Here is a 13,394-nt window from a genome sequence, read left to right as displayed (position 1 = left end):
AAAACACTAACCCCCCCCCCCCCACCTGCAGCCCAACATGCCCATGGGATAAACATCGTTTGGGAAAAGAGAAGCTGGACTTCAGCACCTCCTTGTTCAGAAACTGTCTAATCTAATGTAATTCTTAGTCTCATATATACCAAATCATCTCCTAAAAATTGGAGCTCGATTCGGTTTACATAGATAGTAACATAGTAACATAGTAACATAGTAGATGACGGCAGATAAAGACCCGAATGGTCCATCCAGTCTGCCCAACCTGATTCAATTTAAAAATTTTTTTTTTTTTTTTCTTCTTAGCTATTTCTGGGCGAGAATCCAAAGCTTTACCCGGTACTGTGCTTGGGTTCCAACTGCCGAAATCTCTGTTAAGACTTACTCCAGCCCATCTACACCCTCCCAGCCATTGAAGCCCTCCCCTGCCCATCCTCCTCCAAACGGCCATGCACAGACACAGACCGTACAAGTCTGCCCAGTAACTGGCCTAGTTCAATCTTTAATATTATTTTCTGATTCTAAATCACAAAGATTTAGAATCACAAAGAAAGATCCATTAACATTCATTGGAGCTATAGCCTAAAAAGCAATGAAGCCTAGTGGTTTTTAAGGTTTTGCGAAAGATCTGAAGAGATAAACACCATCTAATTTGAGGAGGTCGTCCATTCCATATCGCAGCCAGGCAAGAATAAGGAAGCACAATGCAGAAGCCGGACTTTGCCTTCAGTGCAACTCCGAGGGAATAGAAAGCAAATAGCATGCCCTGTGTAAAATGAGAGAAAATCAGAACTTTGTACAAGGAATCTGCTACTACTATTTCTTGTTTCTAAAGCGCTACCAGATGCACACATGCGAGACAGTCCCTGCTCGAAAGAGCTTACACTCTAAGTTATGACAGACACACAGGACATAGGGTGGATCAACATATGGTGTTCACGAAGGGACAAACATGGGACAGGGAAGGAGCTACAGAGGGAATGTAAGAGATAAGACCTAAACGCAGCTTTGAAAAAAGTGGCCTTTGAGCCTGGATTTGAATACAACGAGATCAGAGATGCACATTTCCCAATATTAACAGAGATTGAGCAGGAAAAAGAGAAATGGAGCAGCAGAGTCTGTTGTGTTGACTTGTGAAGGGACTTTGCTGCATTTTTCCTTCCGCTGCTTCTGACACCTCAAGAGTTTCTGGCTTCCATTCTCTCCATTGATCAGAGACGAGCCTTGCCAAAACGATATCATGGCCGAGACCATGGGGGGCTGGATGGAGTTCAGGGTTGGGGGGGGGGGTGTACTTTCTCTTTTGTTTTCCTTTCTGGATCGTATTTCATAGAATGGAGCTGCCTCAGGAGCTTGGTCATTCTGCTTGACCTAGCTCTTGCCTTCAGCACCTTTGATCACTTGACATACTGTCCTCACTTGGTTCTTCTTCGTTCTTTTCCTAGGTGGCTTTTCACCCTCTTTTGGTGGATCCTTTTCTAGCACTATCCGGGTGCCTCAGGGCTCTGTCCGGGGATTTCTTTGCCCTCTATGTCCATTCTCATCCCCCCCCCCCACTTCATTCATCACCATCTTTTTGCTCTTCACGTAGGGTTTTATGAAAGGTTTGGACAATTTCCTGGAGGGGAAAGTCCATGGTCTGTTATTGAGAAAGACATGGGGGAAGCCACTGCTTGATCTGGATCGGTGGCATGGAATATTGCTACACCTTGTTTTTTGGCTAGGTACTAGTGACCTGGATTGGCAACCGTGAGAACGGGCTACTGGGCTTGATGGATCATTGGTCTGACCCAGTAAGGCTAGTCTTAGGTTCTAACTCTTTGCATCAAAATTTTCACCCCAAATGATTTCTGCCTACACCCCACTGGCCTCTTTAAACTTAATCCATCCACTATTCGGTGCTATTTGACCAACCAGGAATGACTCCTGGCCAGTTAAATAGTGTTTGGTCAGCTGAATATTAGCAGTCAGTGGCTAAAATGTTGCAGAATGGCCGCTGATAGAAAGCGCTGACCAGCCATGTTTAAAGGCCAAATTAGGCCATGCAAAAAGCAGGTTTTTCTTTGGCTGCTATAACAGATGGCCAGTGCTTCAAATCAACTTAGCTGGCTAAGTTTGAATCAGCCCAAAATAGACCAGATTTTCAATGCCAGTCACCAGAAACAGCCAGGCACTGACCACAGGAGTTAGTCAGCAGCCTCTCTCCCATGGCCTCAATATCGATCCCAGTGTGGCCAAGAGAGGAGCGTCTTCACTTGCTCACTTCCTCCTTTCTATTTCCTTATCCTATTCCCCTCTGCCAGCATCCTTGAGTTCATCTTTGACTTCTCTCTCTCCACTGACTCCTTAGATGTTCTCTTTTTCCATCTCCCTGCAATGCCTAAAGCTCTTCTGCCTATTGACTACCCACCTGAGTACCCATCCCCTACCTGCTACCATCCCCCGGATTTCCCCTTCACTACCCACTCCCCCTCTCCCATGTTCCCTTTCCTTGCCCTTCATATCGGCACAGTTTGTTGGGCAGCAATCAGCTTCTTATACAAAGACTCGGTGCAGCTGGCATAAAGCCTGGAGTATCCAGGCACACCCAAGGCTTCTGTGTCCTACTTCTGGATATGACAGGCCTTGAGCCAGGCAGGTGATCAAAGACCCACACTGCTCACACACATTAGAGATGCCAACTTCTGTGCTGGTTCCAGCCCCCAGACATCTCATGCAGCTAATGATCAAGCCAGCCCTGCCCAAACCCATCCCTTCCTTCCTGAGTGTGTGACATCTCCACAAATCTTCCACTATTATCATCTATATTCTCTGCAGTCTCTTCAGAATTAAGCAGCTTGATTCATTCCTCTCTAACATCGTTACAACCGTTCAATCTCTCAGGTGCCCACATTGGCTCCTCATGCAGTTCAAGCACCTTGCATCTCCCTCCACACCACTCGTAACATCCAGAAATCTCCTCACGTCCGTGAACATGTCGACAAAGTGTGTTAAAAGGAGTTTGTTTCACTGGCGCACAATAGGCTCTGTGTTAAAGAATCTAACGTAGGCCATAGTGAGTCACACCAAGGCCCGTTGAGCTCAGTATCCTCTCTCTGGTGACCCCGAAAGAGACCCCGTTCCCATTCTTCATTTCCTATTGACCACTTCATCTCTCAACAAATTTCACAGCTCAGCTGTGCATTGAATGAAAAAATATTTTCTACAATTGATTTTCAGTCTCCTGGTTCTTAGTTTCTTAAAGTGTCATCTTGTTTCAGTGTTATTGGAAAGGTTAAACAGTTCAAAATTGAATTAAGTATAAGCTCTGACTGTTATAGCAAAAGCCAAAATAGTTCCATTGCCAAACAGTGCCTTAACCTAACCCCTAATAAGTTAAATCGATGTAGCAGGCTGTCAAGATATGTTTTGCTATGCAGCTGCAGGAAGAATATTCCGGGCCCTGCTTCAGAAAGTGCCAGACAGATCCAAACAGAGCTGCTGCATTGCAGGAAAGCCCAGCAGGAATGAAGTTTTGGAGGGAAATATGAAAGTAAGTTTGGGGAGGAGCCAGAGGTGCTCCAGTAAAGAGGCCTGTAGACCCAAGCCTTGGCTCCCTGCTCTAGGGGTGTAAAGGAAAGGAAAAAGCAGAGGAAGTGGGGAAGATGCTCATTCTCTGAAGGAGAGAGACAGGGTGAAGCTGTTGCTGACGACCTAAGAGGGACTGGACAATGGGGATGGAGCTGCTGAGTTGCTGAGACCCTGAAACAGGCCCAAGCTGTGGGTGTTTTCCGCCTTACCTGATCCAGGGAACGCAGAGCGAGGTGTGATTGAAGCACAGAAGAGCTACATGGAAGTGCAGGGATTAATCCGAGCCCAGGAGAGAAGTGAAAGAGGCTGCTGACTACTCTAGAAGACACAACTAGTGAGATGTAATGGATGAGCAAGAGAGCGCTGCCCAGCATTTAAGTCCTGTGAAACTCTGATACTTTCTGCAACTAGCTTGCTTTGCTCTTTTGGACTTTAGCTTAATTTTTCTCCATCCTTTTTTGGGGATTAAAAAAATGGGAATTGTATTATAATTCCAAACAGCCTCTCTGTGACTCTCCTGTGCCTAACTAGCGCTACCTTTTCTATTAAAGTAACATAGTAACACATCAGATGACGGCAGATAAAGACCTGAATGGTCCATCCAGTCTGCCCAACCTAATTCAATTTAATTTTTTTTTCTTCTTAGCTATTTCTGGGTACTGTGCTTGGGTTCCAACTGCCAAAGCTACCATGAGGGTCCCTAATTTGGGGGGGGGGGGGGGGGAGCATTATAATTGGGCCACAGAGCCTACTGAAATTGTGCACTGACCCCAGGAAATCCCTCAGCCCCACTGCTCTGTTGCATGTACCATGTTAAATTGTGTGACTTCTAAAAATTCATAATTAAAACGGTAAAAAGTGGAGGCTTGCCTCATCATACTAACCGTTGAGTCAAGGAGCAAGAGTTATACAGTCCAGCTGCTTTGCTTTCTTATTCTGAATTACTTTTTGAATACTTCTAGAATTATTCTTTCAGCCCCAACTTCCTGTAGCACTATATAGCTTGGTTTGCCCTCCTGAGCTCATATTCCAGTCCTGTCTAGAATTCCTAAATCCTGGCTTGTTGATTTAAACACAATTCCTTTAATAAAATAATAATAATAATAATAATAACTTTATTTTTCTATACCGCCATAGTCAGGCGACTTCTAGGCGGTTTACATTGTAAGAAGGCTGGACATTCAGCGAATAACAAGTACAGTACAATACTAATACAATACAATAAATCCACATATAATACAGTAGAGTGAGTCTATATACAATACCATACAATAAGTTTAAATACAGTACCGAATAAAGAGTCTAGATGCAGTACAATAGTCTAAATGGTAAACTTACATACTAATTGGAGATCTAAGGGTAATGAGTGTCTGAAAGATTTAGAACCTCCGTGAGGGGTCTTAGTGGGGGAGGGGACCGTTTTAGTCAATGAGTTTAGCGAATAGGGTGGTTTTGATCGATTTGCGGAAAGTATTATAAGTCATATTTGGTTCGTTTATGTGGTTTTTCAGCCAGGTTTGCTGTCTGTTCGCTTGGAACTGAAAGGTTCTGTCCAAGAAGGATTTGTATCTCCAGCCTGTAATCTTTGGGTATGCAAAGATGTTTTTGTTTCTGGTCGTTCTTGTGGGGTTGTGTAGGGTGAAGTGAGTTTGTAGGTATGAAGGTGCTAGTCCCCAGGCTTGTTTGAAACAGGTGCAAGCAAATTTGAATAGAATTCGCGCTTCTATTGGAAGCCAGTGCAGCTTTTTGTAGTAGGGGCTGATGTGGCCGTTTTTTCTTAGTCCGAAAATTAGGCGAACGGCGGTGTTTTGTATTAATCTCAGTTTTTTTATTGTTTTTTGTGGGATGCCTAGGTAGATGATGTTGCAGTAGTCAAGAATGGATAGGATCAGTGCCTGTACCAGCAACCTGAATGATGAAGGGTCAAAGAATTTTTTTATGGTTCTTAGTTTCCATAGCGTGTAAAAGCATTTTTTCACTAGTGAGTTTGTGTGGTCAGTCATAGTTAGGTGAGTGTCAAGAGTGATACCCAGTATTTTTATGTTTTTGGAAATTGGGTATTCGTGGTTGTTTATTTTTATCGATGTTCTCGTAATTTTGTCATTGGGACTAGCCAGAAAGACTTTTGTTTTCTCTGCGTTTAGTTTTAGTTTGAAATTTGTGGTCCATTTATCGATTTCGGTCATTGTGTTTGAGAGATTATCTACAATTTCTTTTGTGATGTCGTTTAAGGGTATAAGGATGGATATGTCGTCCGCATAAATGTAGTATATTAAATTTAGTTTTTGTAGTAGGTGACCTAAGGAGGCGATATAGATATTGAAAAGTGTGGGGGATAGGGGGGAACCTTGAGGTACGCCTGAAGGGTTTTTCCATGGTTTGGAGTAGTTTCCATTGCTGATTACTCGGTAGGATCTGTTTGTTAGGAACTCTTGGAACCATTTCTTTGCCTTTCCCGAGATTCCCATTGCTTCAAGGCACAGTAGCATGATTTCGTGGTCTACCAGGTCGAACGCGCTGCTGAGATCTAATTGTAGGATCAGTGCGCTTTTGCCTATCCAGCCAAAGTCTGGCTTTCAAACGCTGGAAGTCTGAAGCCCCCTCCCCAGACATTTGTGCTTCTGGTGATTTTTCAAGCAAAGTAGTATTTGCCTGACCCTGGTTAAAACCGTCCCAGGGCACGTCCTCACAAGTCAAGGGGCTAACATTTCAGACAACTGATTTGCACAAGTGACTTGCTTTAAAAATTGTTCTGTTTTAGGGAGTCATGTACATAATACCCTGTCTGTGCAGCTTTGGGTGGGAGATGACAGTAGCAAGAACTTAGTTTATATTTCATTCATAGCGCTGTACAATTGCAAATTAAATATAATCAAATATAAAGGAACACCGATGAAAGAAAGGGCAGATATCGCTCACTCTCTTAAGGAAGGAATGAGGAAAGGATGGGACGAGTTAGGGGGTTTGACGTGGAATCTGCAACTGCAAAAGCAAGTTGTGGCAGCTCATAGGGAAGTCCCATAGGCCAGATGAAAAGGTGGGTCTTTAGGAGGGACTTGAATTTAGTAAAAAGAAAGCTCAGATCTAATCATAGGTGCCATGTCAAAAAGGCTGAATTTCTGGTGGACTCATAATGAGCCATTTGGGGAGGGGGTAATATGAGATGGTTAAAGAGGATCGATGAAGCGGGTGCCTGTGAAGTTTGGCTAGTAATTGGGAAGCTCAATTGAGCTTCTGAGCCCTACATACGGTAGTCATTGGGCCACTGAGTATTGCAAGGTCTGAAGTCTTAAGAGTTGGGATTTCAAAATTCCAGAGTAGATGATGCTACAGTTGTCAAGCCTACAGATGAAAAACGCCTGAATTAAGTCTGAGACGCTCCAGATGGAGCAGAGTCTTCGCAGGGAATTTAGAATAAAAAATAATGCCCAGCTACTGAAAAGAGTCCGCTATGGGCAGTGGCATATTAGAGAGGTGGAAGTACTGGTCTTTGCTCCATTTAACATTTGCGTATGGGACACTAACCAGTCGGCAAGGGCATTTAAGTAATTCTACATCAGTGATGCCCAACCCTGTCCTGGAGGACCACCAGGCCAATCAGGTTTTCTGGATAGCCCTAATGAATATGCATGGAGCAGATTTGCATGCCTGTCACTATCATTATATGCAAATCTCTCTCATGCATATTCATTAGGGCTAGCCTGAAAATCCGATTGGCCTGGTGGTCCTCCAGGACAGGGACGGGGACCACTGATCTACATAGGAGACAAATCCTGTAAATGTAGCTTGAACGACCTCCACTGAATGCAAATCTCTCTCATGCATATTCATTCTGGATATCCTGAAAAGCCAACTAGCTAGTTGTGTCCTAAGGACTGGGAGTGGACTGGTAGCATCTCCAGAAGTCGGGAAATCTTGATTTCTCTTCTATATTGTTAATTCATATTTTTCTTGATACCACTCAGAGTATTGACCAATTGTCAAACCAAGAAAGTTTGTCAAATCTGAACCTGAGATGATGGAATAGGACTGTGGAGGATCTTTTGCACTGTATACGATGAGGGCAGTGGGACAATGGGAGGACTGTATTCTGAAGATTAGGGAGAATGCTTTATACTACAGTGAATGGGTGTGGTGAGCTGGGGGGATCCTCTGTGCTGCAGGAGAAGAGGGGGACCTCTATATTGGAGATAGTGGGAGAAGGGCTGAAGGGTATCTAGGGTAATATTCCAGGCAGAAAAGAGAGGAGAGTTGTGGGAGAGGTTGGCTTGACCTTAAGACTTTGTTTGAAAATAGATAATTAAAATTTAAATGGATAAACTTCCCCCCTAGTAGAAAATCCCAGCATTGAAGCTTATGGAAAGGGAAGGGAGGCGTGAGTCCAGATAGCTTGGGAGGGAGGAGATGAGATGAGGCTTAGCCACGGTCTCCCTGGCACTTGTACAGCTACCATGAATTATTCAAACCTCTCTGCTGTCTCGTGCCATAGCGCTGTGTAATCCTCTTCCCCTTCATCCTGCCCTTCTCTTGCTCTCTCCCCCTGCTGCCCTGTTCCTTTTTTCTCTCCTCTTAGATTTCAATGTAAGAAACTTCTTGGCCTGACAATTTATCCACTTGTTACTAAAGTCATGCAAAAGTAGTAAAAAAGACATTTCTGGTGTTGGTTGTATCATTCTGGTCAGGATCCAAAGGTCTTTCAGCTGTAAGGGTCATTTTGCCAATTCTGCATTGTTTTCCTGGCTCTTTCTTTGCTTTTCTCTGCTGTAGGAAACATGCATCTCTGATCTTTTTGCATTTACTGGGTAAATGCATTTCTCTGGCCAGTATTCAGCCGGCGGCCGTCAGTATTTTTATGTTCTGTCTGGATATTGAATGCTGGGTTGCGTCTAGACCCCAGCATTGAATATCTGGTTGTATGTTGGCCACTAAAACATATGTGGTTGAGTGCAATATTCAGACCTTAATCGTGTAAGACAGGGGCGTCCAACCTTGGCCCTCACCAGCTCAGGTTTTCAGGATTTCCCCAATGAATATACATGAGATCTATTTGCATACAATGGAAGCAAATTCATTGGGGAAATCCTGAAAACCCGACTGGATTGTGACCCTCGAGGACCAACGCTGGCAACTCTGGCGTAAGATGAACTGCATAAGATAGGCTCCCCAGCTTACGCGGTTATCTTCTGTGGTTGAGGGCTGATCAAGTGGAGTGCCACTGAACCTCTCTGGGCTGTTTCTATTTCTCCTCTTTCCCCAAGATTCTACAGACTTTCTCCTCCTCCTTTGTTGATTTTCTCTTTGGGAAATGTATATCTCTGATCCCTTTATTCTCCACAGTGCAGCAGGAAATGCATTCTGTTTCTCTTTCCCCTCAGGATTCTATAGAGCGTTTCCTGCTTATTTTTTTTATTTTCTCTCTCAGTTGTGGGAAAAGCGCAGCTCTGATCTCATATGTTGCATAGCACAGGAGAAAATGCATTTTTAAACCTACTCCTTCCCTCTTGCCCTTCATGTTGGCTTCCTTCCCAGATGTGTGCGCACAGCAGCCGAGGAAACGGTCAGGAATTTTTCACAAGGGGGGTGGGGAGGTCTGGGGCCTCCGCAGGGAGACACAGGGTTTTTCCTTCTCAGCAGAAGTGCTCGATCAGATCCAGCAGCAGGGAAACTGGGTCCTCCTGAAGCCCAGAAAGCAGGAAGTGAGCCCTTGCCACAGGGATGTCATCTGGGCTGTTCAGAAATACTAGGGCCTCGTTCTGCATAGCTGAGGTCCAATATCCGTTAGCCTAGAACCAGCACAATGACTGGCAGCGAAAGTTCAGGTGCAGAAGAGCCGAGTCATGCCTTCAAGGTACAGAAATGAAGGAGTCATGTGACCAGCGTGATACAGGAGTGGCCAGTGCTAGAAGTCTGGCAAAGGGAATTCGGATCGGACTTCACCTGGAGAGCTATGTCCAAGACCTCTGAGAGAAATAGAGGCTAGCTGGATATAGTGCTGAAAGAGGCACAACAGAAAAGAGAGGGCAGAGATCTGATCCAAAATCCACATAAATCGGGCATAAGAGAAAAAGTTCCCTTCAGAGGAGACACCGCCAGGAAAAGGATCTAGGTGGCATTGTTAAGGATACGTTGAAACCCTTACCTCAGTCTGCGGTGGCAACTAAGAAAGCAAATAAAATGTTAGGAATTATCAGGAAAAGATTGGAAAACAAAGTATGGGGCAGTGGTTAAAGCTACAGCCTCAGCACCCGGAGGTTGTGGGTTCAAACCCATACTGCTCCTTGTGACCCTAGGCAAGTCACTTAGGCCCGGACTCTGTATAGGACGCCCAGTTTCAGAAGCCACCTAAGCGGCTTTTAAGAATCACAGATGGGCGTCCTATAGAGAACCACGCCTAAGCCCGCCTAATAACCCGATTCTGTAATCGACGTCCATGTCACAGGTGCCGATTAGAGAATCGGGTTGCCGCTGAGTTTATCATAGCGAGGGATCTCCCTGCAGTGATAGGTTTAGTGGCAACCAGTCTTCCCCCCCTATCCAAAGACTACCCGGCAGGAGGGATGCCCAGTCCCTCCTGTTGGAACTCCCCACCACTGCCTACCTACATCGGAACACACGGACCCAATAATTCCCCTACTACTCCCAGTTATGTAAGAACACACAGACCTAGTAAATTCCCCTACTCCCAGTTATGACGGAACACAAGGACCCAGTAATTCCCCTACTACTCCCAGTTATGACGGAACACATGCACCCAGTAATTCCCCTACTACTACTCCCAGTTTTGATGGAACACACGGACCCAGTAATTTCCCTACTACACCCAGTTATGACGGAACACATGGACCCAGTAATTTCCCTACTACTCCCAGTTATGATGGAACACATGGACCCAGTAATTCACCTACTACTCCCAGTTATGATGGAACATACAGACCCAGTAATTTCCCTACTACACCCAGTTATGACGGAAGACATGGACCCAGTAATTCCCCTACTACGCCCAGTTATTTCAGAACACACGGACCCAGTAACTCCCCTACTATTCCCAGTTATATCAGAACACACAGTCCCAGTAACTGCCGTACTACTCCCAGTTATGTCAGAACAGACGGACCTAGTAACTGCCCTATTCCTCCCAGTTAAGTCAGAGCATGCAACCTGCCCCTTAAACCCAGTAACTCCGCTCTGACTCCCAGTTAATACATTCTATGTTTCCTGTCACCCAGGCCCCCAAACTGCCCAGTTCTCCCAGTTCTACACATCACAGCAGGTCATCGATTGCTCCATCACTCACCTCGTGATCCCTCATTCCTACACTTTTCATCCTCATCAGCTCATTGAGTCATTTTGTGATGTTTGTCTTTTGTAAACTGCCTATATCAAATTTTAAAAAGAAAGAAATACACCCTTGCATTCCTAGACCCAGTTTGCTTTTTTCTCTTGCAGGCTGAAGCCGATGTAGCTTCTCTGAACCGCCGCATCCAGCTAGTGGAAGAAGAGTTGGACCGAGCTCAAGAGCGTCTTGCCACCGCTCTGCAAAAACTGGAGGAGGCAGAAAAGGCTGCTGATGAAAGCGAGAGGTGAGCAGGGAGCTTCTTATACCTTTCTGTGGCCCAATCAAAGCAGCTTCACTTTGCATTCAGGATCTCACCTGGGGATCCTACATTACAGAGCAGTGATTACTTAAGGACCCTACTGGGACAGACTAAAGATCTATCAATCCTGATTTCAATCCAGGTCACAAGTACCTAGCGATATCCCAAAGCATAAACAGATTTTATGCTGCTTATCCTAGGAATAAGAGTGGATTTCTCCAGGCCATCTCAATAATGGCCTATGGACTTCTCTTTTAGGAAATTATTCAAACCTGTTTTAAACACTGGAAAAAGGGAATAAGCTTGAGTGATAACATTCGCCTGGATTTAGTAACATCTTTAAAAATACTGGGTGCCATCATCAATGATACATTTTCTTATCATGAACACATAAGTAATAATGTCAAATCTTGCTGCAAATAGGCAGCAAATGATTCGCTCGATTTCTAAGTTTCTGGAGCCAAAATTGCTAAATATATTAATTCACTCTTTAATCACTGCTTAACTTGATTACTGTATTTCTTTATTAATATCACACGAAAAGAAGTGCTTTCAGATAATCCAGAATACTGCCGTTAAACTCATCCATAACGGTAAAAAATATGATCATGTTACTCCTTTTCTGATTAAATCTCATTGGCTCCCAATTAACCACCGTATTACTTTTAAAATTCTACTCTTAGTATTTAAAACCCTTTCCACTAATTAACTTCAAGTCATTAATAAATTACTTCTCCCTTAAAGTACGTCGCGCTCTCTCCGGTCCACTAATCAAAAGCTCATAGTAGTCCCCTCTTTGAAAGTTATCAGAACTCGATGACATGATTTGTTTTCAGTGATGGCTCCGCAACTTTGGATCACTTTGCCTCAGCATGTAAGAGAGGAAAATGATTGAGTCGTTCTAAAAGTAACTTAAAAGAGTTTCCTTTTTAAAGATGCTTTTAATCTTTAAATTATGTTCCAATTTTATATTAGTTTCCTTCCAGGGTTCCACTTTTCCCTCCCTTCCAGAGAGTAAATAAACCCTTTCTGACTAGGGAGCTCACTTGGTCTTTCATGGTTAGGCCTTGGTCCAGTATTATCCCCAGAACCTTCATTGTAGGTTGAATAGGGTAGCTGAGTTTGTTGATGCATAGTGATGTTGTGGTGACAAATGGGTGTGGCGAGGCCTTGAAGAATTTAGTTTTTCCTGGATTAAGCTTCAGTCTGAATTCTGTTGTCCATTGTTCCATCAAGTTTAGTACCCCATGGCAACAGAAGTACGCACCCGAAGTTCACCTCCCCACCGGTTAGAGGATGTAAATTTAAAAGACACCATCAACATCTTCTCTCTTACCAGGCAGCATCATGGGGCAAAGACCTGGAAAAACTAATTATAAACGCAAATAACTATGGTGAATTTAGGAAACACCTAAAGACATACCTGTTCTTGAAATACATAGGTAGCGGATCTGCACAATCTCTCCCATCACAATCTCCCATCTCAATCCCCCCCATTACAACTGTTCCCTTAAACAGTTAGCCACTATTCTTCAACTATGTAAGTTCTACTCAAGTTGTAGCATCTTTCTAATCATTGTAAACCGCATAGAACTTCACGGTCCTGCGGTATATAAACTGTTATTATTATTATTAATGTTCTTTCCTTCTATGTTCTCCTCTGTACTTTAAAGCATTGAATTGTAGTTCTGTCCCTTTTTACCTCGTGTATTGATTAGTCTGTTGGTCTAACCCATCATTTTTAAATTTTAAATGGTATTGAACTAAGGCCAGTACTGGGCAGACTTCCACGGTCTGTGTCTGTGTATGGCCTTTTGGTGGGGGATGGGCTGGAGTAGGTTTTGACGGAGATTTCGGCAGTTGGAACCCAAGCACAGTACCAGGTAGAACTTTGGATTCTCGCCCAGAAATAGCTAAGAAGAAAAAATTAAAAAATTTAAATTGAATCAGGTTGGGCAGACTGGATGGACCATTCGGGTCTTTATCTGCCGTCATCTACTATGTTACTATGTCTAAATATATGCTTATATTTTTTATTAATGTTGTATTTCGCTAAGTAAATGTAAATAAGCGATTCATCAAATTAAAATGTAACTTGAACTTGAAGCCAACTGATTTTACCACATTCTCCGGCAACAAATTCCAGAGTTTAATTACAAATTGTGAGATGAAATATTTTCCCGGTTTGTTTGAAATCTACTCCTTAGTAGCTTCATCGCATGTCCCCTAGTCCTA

At 43.8% G+C, this 13,394-nt stretch overlaps 1 protein-coding gene across 8 annotated transcripts in view; it reads left to right on the top strand.

Moving 5' to 3' along the window:
* Positions 1-13,394, top strand: part of LOC117357113 (tropomyosin beta chain) — a 63,576-nt gene that overhangs the window by 25,759 nt on the left and 24,423 nt on the right. For all 8 annotated transcript variants that reach the window (XM_033937408.1, XM_033937427.1, XM_033937464.1 and 5 more), the window contains one exon: positions 11,011-11,144. In XM_033937408.1, coding sequence (XP_033793299.1) covers positions 11,011-11,144 — 134 coding nt within the window. The remainder of the gene's footprint in view (positions 1-11,010; positions 11,145-13,394) is intronic.

Source organism: Geotrypetes seraphini, chromosome 1 (genome assembly GCF_902459505.1).
Source record: "Geotrypetes seraphini chromosome 1, aGeoSer1.1, whole genome shotgun sequence".
Taxonomy (NCBI): Eukaryota; Metazoa; Chordata; class Amphibia; order Gymnophiona; family Dermophiidae; genus Geotrypetes; species Geotrypetes seraphini.
The sequence above is the reverse complement of the archived record's forward strand: the minus strand, read 5'-3'. Positions and strand labels throughout refer to the sequence as shown.